This window comes from Centrocercus urophasianus, unplaced genomic scaffold, assembly GCF_019232065.1.
Source record: "Centrocercus urophasianus isolate 14NV4802_14NV808 unplaced genomic scaffold, USGS_Curo_1.0 seq_15, whole genome shotgun sequence".
Lineage (NCBI taxonomy): Eukaryota > Metazoa > Chordata > Aves > Galliformes > Phasianidae > Centrocercus > Centrocercus urophasianus.
Window position 1 is genome coordinate 15,824,983 of NW_024884697.1, and position 19,688 is coordinate 15,844,670.

The following is a 19,688-nucleotide window of genomic DNA, read 5'->3' on the forward strand; positions in this document are numbered from 1 at the left end:
CAGCAAAGTGAAATGTGGTGAAAACCTGATCTCTGGCGTATTCTTTGCTAGCAGATTTTTACTTGCTTCCAGCACACTAATTGAATACAGCAGAGCAGAACAGTAGGGGGTAGCAACAGAAGAACAGAGTCCTGACAAAGGCTTTCTCCAAGAGTAGCTGTTCAATTAGCATATCTTATTAGATGGCAAATGCTAACTACCCACAGACAGTGAAGTGCTAGATCATTCACAGGTTGAAAAGCAGTGAATATGTACTTCTTTGGGTATTCAGGCATGTGCTGAATTCCTGGCCTAAGCTGTGGACCACGTTTGGCTATTGAAAGTATTGGCCTTGTGATGCATAGAATCCTCTAGCACAGAAGAGGCAACTCACACAAGTCATAGGTCTATAGAAAATTCTAACATGTACATTTTATCTGCATTTATTATTTGTAATGATTCTCATGATGCTTGCTGTGACTCTGTGAGACTTGGCAAACTTTACAGTTCTGGGTTTTTTTTTCTTCTAACTGCTAGATTGTTTTATAAACTGTTGAAATATATGTGCTATATTTGCTGAACTGCTTTTCTGTGTGAGCAATTGTAGTAATTGCCAGAGAAAGGCCAAGGGGTTGAGAATGAATGCAGAGATACACTGCAGTCTCAAATGAGCGCAAATTATAAATAGAAGAAATTTAGTCCTTGCACCTTAAAATGGAAATAGACATAAATTAACTGTGAAGCTGGTTTGTAGAGTATTTTCCATTTTAGGATAGTGCTTCATTCGCACAAGGACTTTAACAACTGGATGTAGACAAATCTAAGATAACTATCACTAGATCACTAGATTAGTGCTTCCAAAAATAACTGAAAAGAGTGGGATTGGTTATTCACTACTGAAGGTCCCTTGCATTTACTCTCATATTTATTTTCATAATTGATGTATTTATGTATTATTTGTAGTAGCATAATGAGGAAATCCTGCTATTGTAAACCACAAACAGGAAAGAAGATGAGAGCAGTTGAATTTCATTACAGTGTTCCCAGAATCTGCATTCTGCCTTGATTTTTATTTTTATTTTTAAATTATGGGCATGTGGGGTTTTGTTGTTGTTGGGGTTTTTTATGTTTTATTATTATTATTATTATTATTTTTTGTCAAGTGTTCTGGATATTTATTATGTATAAATACTTGTTTCTGATTTGTGCCATATCTTTGAACATTCTTCTTCATCTGTCAGTAGGCATTTATTTTACACTCGTGAAGATTCAGGTACCTTCTTAAAATTAATAGGATGCCTGTATATCTTGCTAAATGCAGTAGTTCAGGAGCTAAACCTGTCCTGCTGTGGTGTACTGAAGTAGCCAACTATTTACACAACTTCATCCAGCAACCTCTAATAACACATCTGAATTTCCAGGGACCATCAATACAGATAGCAGGAACATCCCTTAGGCAGCTGTAGTTCAGAATGATGACTGCATAATTTAGAAATCATCTCCTGTATATTATACTGCTCCTCCCCAAAGTACATGGCATAATCTATGCTGTTTCTGGTGAACCAAAATTTTCATCCCTTTGCATGAAATAGGTCAGTAGTGAAGGCTTCTTCTCAGCAGTGGGGACACAATAAAACTTCACCCTTACTGAAGCTGTATTTGGGGTGAGATTAAGGAATTTTCTGCCTTGTCATTCTGTCTTTTACTCTTCATCTAGTCACCTGGTATCAATTTGCAGCCTTAGAGTAGCCTGCAGGAAAGCACTTTTTTTCCATATATTTCTCAACCTTCTTCCCAATCTTGACAGCAAGAGCAAAATGACAAAATGGGTGTCTAGACATTGCAGTATTGCTGTTCTTAGAACTAAGTAGTCTTTGGTCTAGATGTCCTATAAATAATTGAGATGAGCTAACTCTGTGAATTAACACTGCTTCCAGTGTTTTAAGTGGAGCAGAATGACTGCTGTAAAAGGTATCTAAGGTTTGTGATGTTTCCTTGTTGTATAGTAAAATAGATTAATGTTTGGGGCTTATGCACTATTACAGTCAAATCGCTGCACTAAAGACAGTACATTATTGCAGTTCTTGTTAAAGGACTGATTCAGTTTCTTTCCACTGGCCTTTTTTTTTCTGATGCTGCAGTTTCACTGATATGTTTTTAAAATGCATAAAATTATTTTTGTTAATTTCTCATCTGTATGTAATAAAGCATGCTCTTTGTTTCTGAAGGAAAATGGGGCGGATAAAGGTCTCTGCACAAGTGACCTTTAAGAATTCAGAAGTGTTGCTTCCAACTCTGCAACAAATTTCTTGTGTTACCGGGCAAGTTAATTAACCTCTGTACTAATTAGGGACAATTAAAATTAGCTACAAGTTTTAGGTAAAACTAGCAAAATGTAAGAGGCTCTGCAAAGTTTTTTTTTTTTGGTATATGTACCAAATCAAGCAGATGAGAGATATGGCTGGAGCAAATGTTAAAACAGTTGAGGCGAGAGTTTACAGCTGAATAAAATAGAAGTAGGAATAGGAAAAACATGAGCTAAGGAGAATAGAAAGGTAGGAAGAAGAGAAGGATGATTATACCATTTGGGATCAGCTGGAGGTGATCAACGAGGGAGATGTAGATCTTGTTCAGTTAAAAGGGGAAAAGGTTCACTAGGATAAATTCTTTATGTAACTGCATCTAAACTGATGAAGCTGAAGATATTCTTGAACTCTAGGAATCAGCTATGCTGATGAACTTTCTTCAAATTGACAGAATAACAACAGTGAAGTAAGGTGTGAAAATCAAAAACTAAATATTTTTTGTTCTAATGCATACTTTACATCCTGCGTTAACTGATACAAGTTATCAATGGAAAAAAAAAAAGAATGTGGAGAAGGACATCATTCTGTAAGAAGTATAGGTGATCTAAACCCTCAGTTAAGAAGTATGTTCAAAAACTCTGTATTCTGTCTGGGCTTAGGAGAAATCTTCCTTGCTCTCACTACAAAGAATTTTCCATTTGTTACTTCAGACACCTGGAACTGACCTTTTTTTAGTTTTTTTTTCTAACTTTTAGATTAAAATTTTTATTGCAATTTGTAAATGTTTATTTCGTGCACACTTTTCATGCCTAGAAGCTTGATGTATCCTAAAATAATATTCTCAGTATCCAAGTGCTGTTTTAACCAAAATCTTTATTCCATAAAAAAAACTGTTGTTTTTTCTTTTTTTTTTTTTTTTTTTTTTATTCTACTTCTAAGTTCATTCTCCAGTATTTGGGGAAAAAAAAATAATTACAATCTGCCTGTGTTGATCTGACATACTTTACATGGCTGGAACTTTTTGCACTTACTGCTGCTGATTTATCTCATTTTTTGCTATCCCAAAATGTCATGATTTTCAATTGTGAGATTGACTAGTGATGTAGCAACTGATAACTATCTGAATGTAAAATTAATGTTTGAAAGTACAGAAAATAAAGCTGTTTCTCTACAGAAAGGTATACGTATAATTTAAACTGGGTGAAAGGATTAGACACAAATTCCTAATTGTGATATTTAGCAAAAGTAAAAGGTGTTCTGAATCACTTTACAGTTAAATATTCTTGAATATGATTATGGGTGAACTTTAAAAAAAAAAAAAAAATCTATTGTGAAGTGCTTTATTTAACAGAATACTTAAGAACATTACAGTGGGTAGATTGGCATCATGTTAGTATCACCTCTGCCTGCCTGGTACACTTCAGACCTGTCTGTATGAGAAGCTGTTGGTTTGTCCCTATTTGTTCTCCTGTTCAAATGTGATTACTCAGGAAAGCAGTTCCACCAGGAGCATCATCAGTTCCCATTAACTTCAGCTGAAGTAAAGGGGCACAGCCTTTCTTAGGGGATGCAAAGAAGCATCAGATCAGATCCTTGAGATGAAATTCAGTTATTTGCAGAAGATTTACACAAAGCTTAGGTATCATTTAAGTACCACATGATTCTCTATAATGGAACTCAGAGAAGATTTGAGAAGTCTGATAGGCTTTTTGCTGTCTATCTACAGAGATCTGAGTTTCACCCCTGGTGAATATAGGAAGTAACTATATAGGAACTATGCTACCTGAGGAAATACAATGTATTTCTTTGCTTTGATGAGTATAACTCACTTTAAATTACCAATAGAAGTTCTTGATATTGTGCTGATAAAATGGTTGCATGCTTTGCTACTTATGTATTTAGCTTCATTGTGATACTCTGCTGTAATGGACAAACTGAAAAGGAAAAATGCAAAAACAGACATAACCCCACAGATATGGATACGGCCTGTGATGTAGCTTCACATGCTTAAGAGAACAATACGCCTCTATCAACTTCAATTTACACATGAGTGTGAGGGTGTCCAACTGCCTACTGGAAGGTGGCCAAGAAAACAAAGCATGTTATGGTTGGAATAAGTGTGTGTGTTTTATGTAGAATTGTCTGTCTAAAATTGATTATGTTAAGGAAGAGGGCACCGATTAACCAAGTTAAACTGCACGGGGGAAACTACAGAGATTTTGGGAGGAAAAAAATGGTATCAGCTTGAAAAGTGGTAGATTTGCAAGGCGGGGAGAGACCCTATGGAGCAAACTTTGCAGAGCTAAAGTGCACTTTAACAAGAGCTGAGTAATATTTCCTGAAAAAAAAAAAAAAAGCTTTTGCTTTTAGATGCATGAGCAATCCAGTACACTTAAGATAGAAATTCTGTGAAATTCTCTTGGTATGTACTAAATTTGTGTGGATATAGCCAATACCCAGTGCAAGAGCTCAGGTATTTGTGATATTACAGGTAGCTGCATTCTGAGATAGCAACCAAGCAAACACTAAGAGTAATCCATAGGGGAAATAAATATAATTGGAAATAACCTTCAAATATATGTTTCCAGGAAAACCTCATACCTGAGATCATAATGGAAATCTAATATATATTTTTTTAGTTTAACTGACTGCTCAGTCTTTCACTGAGCCTTCATATTATTGAGACATTGATAGAAATAGCCATTACAATATGTGATTTACAAAACATAAATGCAAATGGTGAGGTTGTTGTTAATATCTTAAAAAGGTTTTTCTGTGAAGTCTGTGACTGGATGCATGCCTTCACTCAGGAAGGATGAGGCTAATACAAGTTACATAAGAGATGTTAGCCTTGAAAACTGATGCAGTCCAGTTCTCAATAGAGCAATACCTATACAACTCAAGTACAATCTGTATTTCATTATTTTATAAGTATAAAAACTTAGTTGATTTGCTTCGAAAAAAAAAATTGTATTTATGAATTTTTGTGGGGAATTGTTCCTCTAGTGATATATTTCAGCCCATGAACAGAGAATGTTCCTATGTAGATGTTAGGGAGCTATGGTGTTTTTTTAGCAATGAAAACCTTGTTATAAATTTCAGATTGAGCTCCCACTGAAAGAAATGTTTGTTATATTGCTGGAGCTTACCAAAAATTGTACTGGGACTGAGGACACAAGATGTTTCGTGTCAAAGTATTGGAAAGGATTTTATTGAAATACTTTAAATTACAATTGTATTTCTTGCCATTTTCTAGTGGCACTGGGAATTGTGTTCTTAAGTAGTTTCAGACAGGAAATCAAGGGTGTGAGGAGACTGTTCAGCTGAGTGTAAAGAGCTGCCACTGGGTGTAAATGCCTGCTTTTAATCTACTTGAACCCAAATTAATTTTAAGCACCATAAGCTTCATGTGCATTTATTTCCCCTGTAGCTCTTTTAGTTGATCTCAAGAGAGATGAGATACATGTATGATTCAGATAATAGTGTTACGCATGAACATAGAGGAGGACATGATCTCTGTCTTTGTGGAATTTGTTTTCACATTGAATCCTAAAGCACACATATACAAGTTGAGGTGGCAAAGCTTTCTCACAGCCTAGCCCAATATTGTCAAGATGATCTCTGAGAGAACCGAACGAACGCTGTTTTCTGTAGACTGCAATCCTTACCATCTGCATAAGACGTATTGTTCATCATTTAGCATAAACATGTGGCACCATGCAAGAAAATCTATGCCTGTATTATTATTAAAAAAAAAAAAAAAAAAAAAAAAAAGGCATCCCAAACTAACTTGGGACTCCAAAACAAGTAAGACATGGAACTGTGGATTCAAAGAAGGTACTCAAAGATGATCAAAGGACTGGAACACCATTCTTATGAAGGAAGGTTGAGGAAGCTAGGCTTATTCTTCTTGTAAAGAGACACCCCACTGTAGCTTTCCAGGTACTTAACATGAGCTTATAAACAGGAGGGAGACTGACTTTGTATGCAGTCAGATATTGATAGGACAAGGGGGAATTATTTTAAATTAAAAGAGAGGTGATTTAGATTCTATATTAGGAGGAAATTTTTACTCAGAGGATGGTGAGGCGCTGGAACAGTTTTGCTGGAGAAGCTGTGGGTGCCCCATCCCTGGAGATGTTCATGGCCAGGTTGGATGAGGCCCTGGGCAATCTCAGCTGGTTGTCAACCCTGCCCGCAGTAGGAGGCTTGGAACTAGGTGATCATTAAGGACCTTTCCAACTCAAGCCGTTCTATAATTTTAACTCTCCACTCTACAATTTTCCCTACATGGAGAATGAAAGAACAATTAGATATCTGATCTTAGTCATATTGCTTAGTATTCCACCAGAACGAACCCAATTACAAAGCAGGTGAACTCAAAAATAAGTTTTATTATAAGCCAGAAATACTTTTACAGGAATTAACCCCTTTTTTTCCCTAGCTTGCAGGAAAAAATAAAAAAAATCAGTATAGCTAGTGTGCATCTCCTTTAATGCTGTGTTGCCTACACAACCTTGAGGAAGTCATGAGGAACGAGCTTACAAGGGGGACTAAGCATTAAGAGAAGCCACAAAACAAGTAACACAACACTTTTTGGGTAGTTAGGGACTTCAACTTTCTGACTAAATCTCCTTTCCCGTGTAGTAATAGGACAATAGGGTTTTTGTTCCAGGCTTACGGTCTCCTTTCCCATAACTTCCTAACATGTTCTTCCTTCTATGCTAGTCATAGGATCAAAGGTTATCTCAAACTGAAAGAGACCCACAAGGATCTTTGAGTCAAACTCCTAACTCTACCCAGGACCACCCAGAATTCTAGCCCTACATCTGAGAGTGCTGTCCAGATGTTCCTTAAACTCCAGCAGGCTTAGTGCAATGACCACTTACTTCCCTGGGGAGCCTGTTCCATGCCCACCACCCTCTGGTGAAGAACTTTTTCCTAATTCCCTTTCCTGACACAACTCCATGCCATTCCTTTGGGTTCAGGTGCTGTCACCAGAGAGCAGAACTCAGTGCTGCCCCTCCACTCCCTGTGAGGAGCTGTAGGGCCCCATGAGATTTCCTCTTGGCCTCCTCTTCTCTGGGCTGAGCAAGCAAAACAACCTCAGCTATTCATGATGTCCTGCTTATGTTTCTAGTTCCTGCCCTGACTTGCCTACAATTGTAAATATCGCAGGGCTTTCCCAATTACTATCATTACGTTAACCTCTTTACCTGTTACAGCTTTTCTCTCTCCACTGTTTCTCATGTCTATTTACTACGTAAGCTATTCGCGATAAGATTATTTACAGCCTAACACAATGCATCTCAGTCATAGGTCATGCTTAGGCTATTGTGATGATTTAGTAAAATAATAAGACTCTGGTTGTTAGCATCCACAGCATTTCATTGACTGTAAATAGCACGGAATTTGAAGTTGGCTAACTTTCATGTTTTTTATGTATGACAGGGCTACCTTTTTATTTATTGTTGTTGTTTAAGTTCTGCTTTTATTATGGAATTTGCTGGCACAGGAGATGTAAGTAATTCTATAAATTGCCTAAGGCTGTTTATATCATAACCTATGGGTGCATTATTAGATGATAAAAATAGATGTCTCTAATGAGAAAATGCTTAGAAATAAGTGAAATGTGAACTCTCCTGACAACCTTTTCTATTGTTTATTTGGTTTTTTTTGTACTTTATTTTTTTCTATTCAGCACGAATTATCAAAACGAAACAGTGGTGTGAAATGCTGCCGTGTTTAGAAGGAGAAGGCTGTGATTTGCTAATCAATAAATCAGGCTGGACCTGTACACAACCAGGAGGTCGGATAAAGACAACCACGGTAAATCACTTCTCTTTTCTATATTCAATATCTTTTTCACTGTGTTTTATTGGAAAACAAAGAATGAGATTTCTAATTGCTTTTCAGCACAGTTTTGTAAATTGTTGCCTTATAATTAAGCTATGGGTCCAAATGTTCTTACTGAAATGCATAGAAGTGCTATCACAAAGACAGGGAAAAATGTAAAATGCCCCTAAGAATGGAAATTATGTCAAGGTTTTTTTTATAAGGGATCAGTGGTTTTACTAATGCATGTGTTCAGGCTGAAAATGGTTTCTTATTTCTTCACTTTATGAAAATTTTTGTATGCTGAGGAAGTATAGGATATAAAACTGAACACGTGTTCTAGCAGAGCAGAAAGAAAGTTTTCCTTTCAGAGGTGTGGAGGAAATACTTTTGCTGCTCCCACCGCAATGGGAAAATCTTTGCATTGACAGATCTTAAGTTTTCATTGAGGCAGTAACTGAGCAGCATAGAAAACCTAGTTAAAAAAAAAAAAAAAAAAAATGCCTTTTACCTTCATTTTGGTCCTAGTTTGTTGATAGAATCTTCAGATCTATGATTTGGTGTCTTGGGGCTTATTCTTGCAGTGAAGCTGATAGTGTATATGACAGTGATAGTTTCTAGAGTCTGTAATATACCAAATATTTCAATAAAATGTTCTCAAATGCCAATAACTCTCTGACTTCAGAAATGGAAAAAATCCTGATAAATAAAATAGAGAAACATTCTGATAGCTAGCTAGACCTTGTGAAATGATTTTTTCCCCTGTAAACATTTTTTAGATTTACAGGGAGCTTGAGTACAATTTAAATAAGACAATTTAAAGGATATTTTGTGTTACGAGTATTTATTATTGAGGGCGAAGTTAACGCCTATCAACCCCTGCACAATTTCTCTGTCTGAACATGAGACAGACAGCAGTAGAAAGCCTCTTATAGCTTTAGAATATCTGTATCTTTTATAAAAGGAATGAAGAGTTGATGGGACTTTACAAGTTATATGCAAAAGAAACTCTATGAAATGTGATTACTGTTTTGATGCTCTCGTTTTTGGAAGACATTTCATTATGGACAGGGCTCCCAAATTCACTCAGTCTCTGAGGTCTTACTTGGATATTGTTTGTCTATAGATATTTTGAATTCAAGTTACATAAGCATGTACAACAACAACAAAAAAAAAGAGACCACAAAAAAACAAAAAAAAAAGAGAGATGTTTTAAACATTAATGTGAGCTTCCAATGGCAAGGATTCCTGATATAACTTTGTCAGACCAAATGTATAATCTTAAATCTTGTTAATACAGGGGTGTTTTCTGTACTTGAGGTAAGTGGAAAACCTATGTACCATGACACATTATCAGCTGTCATTATAGTTCTTTATTTGATGTTTTATGCTAATGAAATGGCTGAATAATGCAAAGTAAGCTGAGGATCTATCTTTCAGTATCTATCTTTAATAAAGTGATTCAGATAACCTTTCAGATTTAACATCAGAAGCTTGCTTCTGAGCTCTTACTTGTCTGTATAGCTCTTAAATGCTATTGACATGAATTGAATGACTCATTATTTTGATTAACATAAATGAAATTATAATCATGCCCCATCTCAGTTAAATTATGGCCAAGGCAAGTATAATATTATTAAGCAGATTCTTCCCCACATGGAGACGTTGTCATTGGTGAGGAAAGATTCTGCCAGAGAGCCAACTGTAGAACAGTTCTGAGCATAAGTCTTCATCTAACATTGAGCAGCCTTCAACAGTTGGTATCACACATGCAGACACACAACAAACACACAGTATTTTTCAGTCAAGGCAGACTAGCTCTCAGAATGTTTAAAGAAGCTCTGAATCCAGAATGGAAAGTAAAACCAACCAACAGCAAAACCATGAAAATGCAAGCCATAATGCATTATTAATAAAACCACATTTTAACAAATGTTCATTTGTTCTCTAGATGCCTCATTGAAGGTTATGGAAAGCTCTGGACAATGGTAACAGGCATGGAAGCTATGTCTTAGGATAACTTTTTGAAGTGCTTGACTGTGATTTAAAAGAAGAGAAATTTTCTAGCAGAAACATCATAAGACCTTATTTTCTCTGGCAGTGTTCTTATGTCAAAAGCTACTGACACAGTCAAGTATTTTCTATTTCTGCTCAGAATATGCATCTGAGTTACCAGTCCCACAGTGGCGTCTAATTATAATGGGGAGGATTAACAGTGTGCAGAGAAGGGACGGGAAAATGGTCACCAGGAAGTAAGGGAAAAATCATGTCCAAACATATTACATGAATTATTATACATTATTTGTATTGTTAAGTAGAAACAGTTAACCACATTTTCAGTGGTAGCTACATTATATCCTTAATTATATCCTCACTTGTTAACTCACATTTGTTAATCTAATATTTACAGTCCTTTTCTAAATACATTAATCAGTATCATGAAGATGTTTGGCACTATGTCTTACATTGTCGTGGCGGTGATAGAATCATGTTACAGAGAGATCTCTGGTAAATGCTGAAGACAGTCATTTGCTATTGTGCTGATGCCAGGACAGTACTGAACTCTGATGGACTGAGACCAGCTGTTGTGATAATACCAGCTGCTTTGATTACAGATAGATGTGTGTAAGTGTAACTTTTTGAATAACTGGATTTAAAAGAAGCACATGAAATTATAGAACTAGTGAAGATTCTGCCTAGGGTATCATTTCTGTATGTGAGAATATAATCTAGGACTTCTGTTTGTTTTGTTTTGTTTTACTAAAACAAGGATGAAATACTTTTTATTTTCTTGAGATATATTCAACATTTAACATCTTTTTCCTATGAAGTTGCCAAGCAAATAGGATAAGAAAATACCCTTTTCTGCAAAGTATGAATGCGAATTCTTTAAAGTGCTACTTTGTTTGTGTCAAAATTCTGTAGACTTTCTATGAAGAGCCAGATTTTTTTCACCACATGGCACTTTTTGTAATTACCTCTGGAAATAATGCAGTGAAATCAGAATTCTCTCCTCACATGGGTAGGAGTGTTTTATACCCATTTTGTGCTCACTTTGCACAGCTATAAATGACTACACAAAGTGCAAGGCAAAGGAGAATCAAACTCAGAGTATACTCTAAATGGATCTGGATGTCACTTCTGCCCTGTCATCCTATCTACAAGGTGTGAATGAACCAAGGATTTTTCATCTGCTAAGAGGCTTTTAGAATGGAGGATTGTCTGGGCTAACTGCCAATCTGTGTATTAAGCCGCTGATACAAGGAAACAATATGGCAACTTGTAAAATAAGGTAGCAAGAGAATATTACAGAATTGTTAGCACTTTCAACGTACCAAATACTCTGATGTGAAAAATGTCCTTTCAGTCACTTTAATACCTTCTACCTTAAAAAGTTCTTCCCTTTTTGCTATTCTTACTATTTTTTTTTTTTAAAGAAGGTACATTATATTTTAAAATAGTTATGTAGAATCAATAACACCATAAAAGATGTGATAATTATTTTTTTTTTTCCAGATGTTGTTGAGAAGCTTATCCATTTTATAGGTCAAGTTAAAAAAAAAATAAATCTTTCCAGTGTATAAATGAGAAGATTCAGAATGTATCGGCTTTACAGGGGAGATTAATTTTAGCAGCAAAGTGTATATACGTTGTCAGTGATCCATCACTACCTAATTGTTACTTAATTAATTCCTTCTTCTACATGATGTGATTTCAATGCATGGAGCTTAACAGAACATTCATGCGCCAATTCCTCAGTAGCTAACCTTTTAAAACCTTTGTGATTGTACTGCTAAATTAGCTGAAGTGGGAAATTAAAGAGTATGAAGAAGCTAAGAGAGAGCTCACAGTGGATAAAAGGTGTAATTACTCTGACATGGAGCTCAGTGCTTAGCTAGTAAAATTTACTAAGGATCTAGTTTCACCAAGGGACGTGACTTTCTTAATAGTTTACTTACACACCGAGCAACTTAGCATTCCTCACCATTAATATAAATGACATGCTGGCTGGGTTGGAAAGGCAATTTGTTCTTCACTCTGAGAAATACGACAGCAGTTTTTATTGGCTGCAACTTAAATCAAGATTTTTTTGTAGAGCCTTATCATACACAGATGTATGATAATGGTAAATCAGTGAAAATATACTGGTTTTCTTTTCATCATTGACTTACGAGCAATATGTTCTCATTAATACCATTACATTCTAATTAAATAAATATATATATGTTACATACTTGTAACATACTTGAGAATTTACTTTTTTTTAGACTGAAGACCAGCTGGAAATGTCCTGAGGCCATGGTCTAGTGGTCTGAGCTTGGGACTGGGAGCCAGAAACTCCTGAGCTCTAATCCCGGCTCTGACAGTGACTTCCTCTGTGGCCTTGGGTAAGTCACTGAACCTCTCTGCCTCAGTTTACCCAGCAGTAAAAATAAGATTAACAATCCTTAGCTACTTATCTTAGTGAATTTGGAGATTTGAATTAATATTTTAAGAGCTTTAAAAATTCAGATTTTCTTAAAAATGAAAGTACTGTTATTTATGTTCTTACTGGTGATATTCATGTTTTTGTTAGATACTCATATAACTGGCTTTACTGTACTTAGCTTCACTGATGTTCCAGCTCTGAGTGTTTCTAAATGTGCATTCAACATCTCCACAGCTCAGCTGATTGTATTTGGTTAAGCTGTTTTTGGAAGTTTGTTGACGTCTCACCAGTTGTAATTCTGTTTCATTCTAGAACATAATACTCACCAAATAAGTTTTCAGAAAGCACTGAAATTAGAGCAGTGGGATGATGCAAGCATCCATGCTATGCCAAATTAGGTTTCTCTCTTTCGCTCTGATGGTCAACTTACAAAACAGATGCATAAGACCCACTTGTCAGCAGGTCATCTTCCAAGTTCTCACGCTTTTCTAATTATAAGCAGGGACACTACATACAGACCGAAATTAGAGAGGCTATTTTTTCAGGAATCTGTCTTATCCCTTCATTCCACTCCAGTGAAAGTTTTTAGAAACAAGAAGGAAGTAATGAATCTGAATTTTCTGTCATTCATGTCAAAGACTGTGGGGGAATCAGAATCTTGGGTTAAATTTAATAATCCTGGCTTCAAAGTCCATATACGTGCATCATAGGGAGTAGCAGTGTCTTCTCTTTTGTCTTTTCTTCAGTTGTGGAGAATTTGAGTTGGAAGGGGTCTTGTAAGATCAGAATCTGAAAGTCCCCCGAGGGTCTGAGGGAACAGGGGGTGTCATGTGCATGTGTATCCAGTTTGATGTGCTTTTTGAGCAGGTGACCATGTTGCAAGAGGAAATCACTAGGCAGAGAAGTATCCAGTAATCAGAGAGAGAGACTGATGCATGATATTGTGCAGTTACACAAGCAGACCAAAAGCCCTGTCTGAAGTTCCTGGAAGAGGACGAAGATAAACAAGCTTCCAGCCCTGAGGAGATAGATGGCAAAACACACAAGGTGAAGAGACTGTATGCGCCTCCCTGCTTGGAGCAGAAAGAGGAGCCTCCTTCTTGACACTGAAATGTCCATAAGCAACAGGTGTGAAGCTCTGGGGATATAAAGAGAAAAAGGTCCGGATAATGATTCAGACCTGAAAAGGCACAACTGCAGTGAGACTGCCCAAACAAGGATACAAGTCAGATCCATTGCTTCCAAAAAAAGGCAGTGTCTTAATCACTGGGGGGTACTGAGGCAGTCAGTTGCTGCCTGAATAATCTCTCTAGAGAGATTGCTGCCTGCTTAGGGTCTGTATTCAAGACATCAGGAAGAGGCTAATGGGTATGATAAAACTATTATCTGTTCCTTCTCTTTCAAGATTGGTCACAAGAGACTGCAACTAGGACACTACAGAATATTTTAAAAGATTTTATGTCTCTTGGGAAGATGTTGTAGGGATTAGAAGCACACAGAATCACGGAATTGTAGGGATTGGAAGGGACCTCCAGAGATCATCGAGTCCAACCCCCCTGCCAAAGCAGGTTCCCTACACCAGGTCGCACAGGTAGGCATCCAGGCAGGTCTTGAACATCTCCAGAGAAGGAGACTCCACCACCTCCCTGGGCAGCCTGTTCCAGTGCTCCGTCACCTCACTGTAAAGAAGTTCTTGCGCACATTTGTGTGGAACTTCCTATGCTGCAGTTTCCGTCCGTTTCCCCTTGTCCTGTCTCCACTCACCACTGAAAAGAGTCCGTCTTTGCCATTCTGCCCCCCACACCTTAGATATTTATAGACCTGGATCAGGTCCCCTCTCAGTCTTCTTTTCTCAAGGCTGAACAGACCCAGTTCACTCAGCCTTTCTTCATAGGGGAGATGCTCCAGGCCCTTCACCATCTTTGTGGCCCTCTGCTGGACTCTTTCCAAGAGATCCCTGCCTTTTTTGTACTGGGGAGCCTAGGTAGTGTTCTCCTTGATCCTGCTGGTTGGAGACTGGGATCCAGGCAGAAGGAGGAGAATAGATCAGTTAAATGAATGGCTTCATGGCTAGTGTTATTCTCAGGGTTTTTGTTATTATTATGACCTGGAATACAGTTTTGAGAGACTGGACACATCGACATTAGATGGGATACAACTAACCAGGATATGTGGCCTGGGAAGAATATAAGGATGCCATCTGAATGTGTAGAGATGGGATCAGGAAAGCCAAGGCACAGATGAAACTGAACTTGGCAAGGAATGTGAAAAATAACAAGAAAGGATTCTACAAGTACACTGGTTCAAAAATGAACCAAGAGTTTACCCCCTTCTGATAAATGAAAAGGGAGAAGTGGCTTCAAAAGACATGGAGAATACTGAGGCACTCGGTGAGTTCTTTGCCTCAGTCTTTCCTGGTAGTCAGGCTTCCTAAATGTTTAGGCAGGAGTCTAGGAAGCAAAAATCCCTCCCATTGTAACAGTAAAGCAAGTCCAAGACCTCCTGATAAGAGAATGTATACAAGTCTATGGGGTCAGATGATATGCATCCCATGGACCTGAAGGAGCTGGGTGAATTGATTGCCAAGGTACTCTCCATCATGTCTGAGAAATCAAGACTGTCAGCCTGATGGGGAAAAAGGAAAATATTGCTCCCATTTTTAAGAAAGGGAGAAAGGAATACCCCGGGAACTACAGACAGTTGAGCCTCACTTCTGTGCCAGCGAAAATCATTGAAAAGATCATCCTCAGAAGCTATACCAAGGCACATGTGAGAAGAGGATGTGATCCAAGGCAATCAGAATGGCTTCACCAAGAACAGATCATGCCTGATGTTAGTGACCTTCTATGATGGAGTGATAAATTTGGTGGACAAAGGAAGGCCAATTAATGTCTACCTGGTCTTGTGCAAGTCCATTGATATGGTCTCACACCTTATCTTTTTTCTAAATTAGAGTGATATGGATCTGAAGGGTGGGCTGTTTGGTGAGTAAAGAGTTAGTTGAATGGTCACAGCCAGAGAGTTGTGGTCAGTGGCTCTATGTCTAGGTGGAGACCAGTCAAAAGCTGTGTCCCACAGGGAACCCTTGGGATCAGTTCTCTTCAGCATCTTTATCATCAACATGGACAGTGAGGTCAAGCGTACCCTCAGCAAGTTTGTTAAACTTGCTTGAAATGAAAAGAGAGGAGAATTACTTAAATGTTAGGAGAAAAACTCAGAGTATGGTGGGGCACTGGAACAGATTGCCCAGAGAAGTTGTGAATATCCCATCCTCAGAGGTGTTAAAAGACTAGGCAGCCTGATCTAGTTGTTGGCAACCACCCTAGGGCCATACCACCATCTTCCTCTGACGTTGTGAGCTGACATCATAAAATAGAAGGGATTACTTTCAGAGAAGCCCTCATAAAATATGCAATATGGGTAATTTATACAAGTGATAAAACTTCTTTTATTTTGTAATTAAATCATATAACAAGGCAACAAAATCATAAAACCAGTGGGATATTTGACCTTTTTTTTTTTTTGTTAAACTAATAAATCAGTCTGGTTTGATGGTGGTGGTTGTAATGTGTAGTGAGCTCTCTAGGTGTTTGTCAGAGATTTTTGATGAAATTTTATTCTTCCTGTGCTTTATCCTAGAAAGCAGGTGTTCACATACATACGTACTGCCAAACTGATGACATGAATAAGATGTGACTGTGAAGTGAGGGATATTTCTCTCCAGTAAGGGAGGCTTACAAAAGTCTGGTAGACTCAATCAAATTATGGATTGCAACTCTATTCATTCCATTTGAAAATCTGCATGTAGTGTATTTATGCTGACTGAAAATGGAGTCACAAAAACAAAAAAGATTATTTGTTTGCAGTCTTGAAAGTTGTTCTCAAATTCCAGTTTTTTGCTGTTCGCGGGATTGTGTTTCAGCTTATCTTTAAAAATCCATAAACTTATTTGCCATAATTTGAGCTGGCACTGCAACCTGTGACCTGGTTTCAGCTCAGATGGAGTTACTAGCATACCAATGTTTGGTTGGTGCTGAGAGGCTTGGCTGTTCGCAAGAAGAGCCACCATGATGGGGCAGGGCAGGGGGTAGCTACAGTGTGATCTGTTCCTGCAGGCCTGAAGACTGCAAATTCTAGGCATCTGAGTGTTAAAGTATATGCAAAGCTTTAAAAATTGTATTTCAATGAATACCTACATTTCTACATGGGTCTTGATCTACAAAAAAAAGAAAAACTCTTGAAATTATTTTCATGTCCATTAACTTTGCAATGCATCATGGTTAGGTTCATGGTTTAGTGGGCAATATTGGTGGTAGGCGGCTAGTTAGAAACATTTCCAAAAATTTCTATTAAATCACACAAAGCAAGCTAAGATTTTTTGACTGAACAAAAAAAACAGTGAATATAGAAAATTAAATAGATGTGATAGCATAGCACTTTCAATAATTTCTTTGACACATTATTTCCTAAAATCATACTCGAAAATAAATTCAGATAGTCCCGTCACATTAAAAACTGCCATTTCAACAAGAAACTGATGGAGGACCTGTGAACAGCACATAATAGCAGTTAACAGGAGCGTATTGATCTAGGTCGAGGTGGCTCAGAAGGTGAGAGATTTGTGAAAGGTCTAATTTGATTTTATTAAGAATGGTTTCAAAAGCATAAAAGATGTTAAGCCCTCAAGTGTTATTGAAAATCTGTGGAAGGTGGCACATAACAGACATTTCTGTTTTTCTATATTCCCCTGCACTATTTTCATTAAGTGTCAGGAACAGAGCTCCAGTCCTTAGTAGCAGTATGTCTGCACATAAGTTTCTTTATGTTGGGGGTAGACCTAAAGGATAGCCTTGTCTGTTTTTCAATCTAATTAACTCCTGTCTGTAAGACCTTGTTCTCACCTATTCCTTTTGTTCTCATGTATATATGAGTGTGCTATGGTGCTCAGGAAGGCAGTGCAGCTCAGAGAGTCATGATAATGTTAGAGCCCTAGGTTTCAGTTTTTCATGCTTTCATTAGCGTCTCATTACATACCTGAGACCAGAATTGGAAGTGAGCAAGATTATCTGATGCTTGATCCAAATCAAAACAGGCAGTGAAGATGGTCAGTAAAATCAAAAGCAAAACCTAGGGAAATAAGACCTTTGCCTTTCAAATGACAGTAAAGATTCAAGGTAGCATAAACTAATCTCATTCTAGACTGCACTGGTATAATTCTCCCAGCCCATTCTGGCTTGTATGTGCCTGACCTCTCTATTTGGGCAAGCAATAAGTGCTTGTGGAAATCGCTGGAGCACCCAAACAGAAATCTATTTTTACTGGGTGAATTTGCAGCAGTATCAACTCCCAAATACAGTCCTGCAGATTAATACAGTTACAGAGCAGATTACCCAGAATAACCCAGAGACAGAAAAGTTTGAGTTATCATTGCCCTAAAGCTCTGGGTTGTGTCTTCGTTTATTTACACATCTCCAATGTCTATCTAGATTTTATTTATTTATTTTTTTTCCCTCACTAATGCTATTCTTATCCACTCACACTTAAAGAATTCTAGAGTTGCCTCAGAGGTGCAAACGATGCATGTGAAGTACATCCTTCATATGAAATACATTGATGTATCGCATTTGAGGGAAAAAGATGCTTGAAAGCCCATGTTCTATGCTGTAGAGAGTGATTTATTGTTCTAAAGTGAGGATTTTAAAGGTAGCCTCTACCACTATTCCCCATTTACATTAAAGTATATATAAACACACACATTACAGTTCAAAATTGGAATGCTGTTCATGTCTGAATAATGTGATGACGGGATGATTTCTGAAGAAATATTTAATTCTACTGATAGATGTTGGACAGCTTTAGGTACAATAAAAAAATATGGATTTCACATAAAAGTTAAGGATATTTCCTTACAGAAATAATTTTGGTAGCTAGAAGAGGACAAAGATGTTGCAATGGAGAGACTTGTAGAAACATAACTGAGACCTAGCTGGACATGTGATAATACGGAAGAAAAGAACTTACAAAGATCCAAGGAGTCATAAAAATATAGGGAGTGTTGGGGGGGGGCTCACTGTCATCAGTGAAAATGAAGTATTTAATCTCTGTGAGAAGCTAAGAAGGCTGAAATCTGCAGGGCTTAGGTGAGTTATAAATTTTGGAGGCCTGATGTGAATAATAACTAAAGCCCCAATTGTTGTGATACAGTTCATATTTGATGCATTTATGAAAGAAGAATGCAGGCCCAGTATGGTGTTTCCTTTAGGTCTGAGCACTGACTGATGATCATACTGCTGTTTTTGATTCACTGAATATGTGTAAGCCCTGAGAGAGGGACACATCTCCCTTGGATATAATTTTGTGCTGAATTCAAAGTTGTTCTGGTGACTTAAGTATGGCTTGAACACCAGGAGCAGATTAAGAGTTCCCTGGAACTCAGGCTTAATTTAGGTGCTGATATGCTCCTCTCAGATGGTGTTTGAGCTCAATTTGAGCCTAGATTTTTTTTTAATTATTATTTTAATGTAGATACTTTCACTGGAAACTAAAATCTGACTAAATTAAAATTTAAACGGAACTTAAAGAAAGATCTCATTAGGATTGTCGGATAGCATAAAAACCCCTGAGCTAACGTGTAGCTGATAATAGCTGCTGTGGATGTGTAGGTAAAATACACTGTGATATGCACAGGAAAATCACAAAAGAATAATCAAACACATGTAGACTTGTCTGTGTAGAATTATATAAAACATGAAATTTGATGAGTTAACCAAACTGGTGGCTAAAGAGGGAGCCAGAGATGAAGCCAGTAACAATTCATGACTAATTCAACACTGTAAAATCATAGAGGGAGAGGAAGCATATAAACTGGCCTGCAGAGACAAAAGTATGGATACAGAAGGATTTAGAGAAAAAATAAACAAACAAACTGTTCAGTCTACTGAACTGTGGAATATTTTCTCTGAAATGAAAACTCTGAACTGTTCGGGCTGGCTTGAACAGAGTCTTAGGAAGGGTCTTGTATTGATAGGATATGAAATACGTTATCTGATTGGTCTTTACCAGTTCAAGCATTATATTTTTACATCCTTACAAAAGCCATGGTGAGATAATGCATAATAATGCGTAAACTATATGAGGGG

At 37.3% G+C, this 19,688-nt stretch overlaps 1 protein-coding gene across 2 annotated transcripts in view; it reads left to right on the plus strand.

Moving 5' to 3' along the window:
* Nucleotides 1-19,688, plus strand: part of TAFA5 (TAFA chemokine like family member 5) — a 421,552-nt gene that overhangs the window by 335,271 nt on the left and 66,593 nt on the right. Inside the window, exons 3-4 of one of the 2 annotated variants that reach the window (XM_042816047.1) lie at nucleotides 7,987-8,114; nucleotides 12,389-12,468. In XM_042816047.1, the coding sequence (XP_042671981.1) occupies nucleotides 7,987-8,114; nucleotides 12,389-12,415 (155 nt within the window). In that variant the 3' untranslated portion in view covers nucleotides 12,416-12,468. Of the gene's footprint in view, nucleotides 1-7,986; nucleotides 8,115-12,388; nucleotides 12,469-19,688 lie in introns of those variants that run through there. The other variant, XM_042816048.1, reaches the window with a different exon arrangement.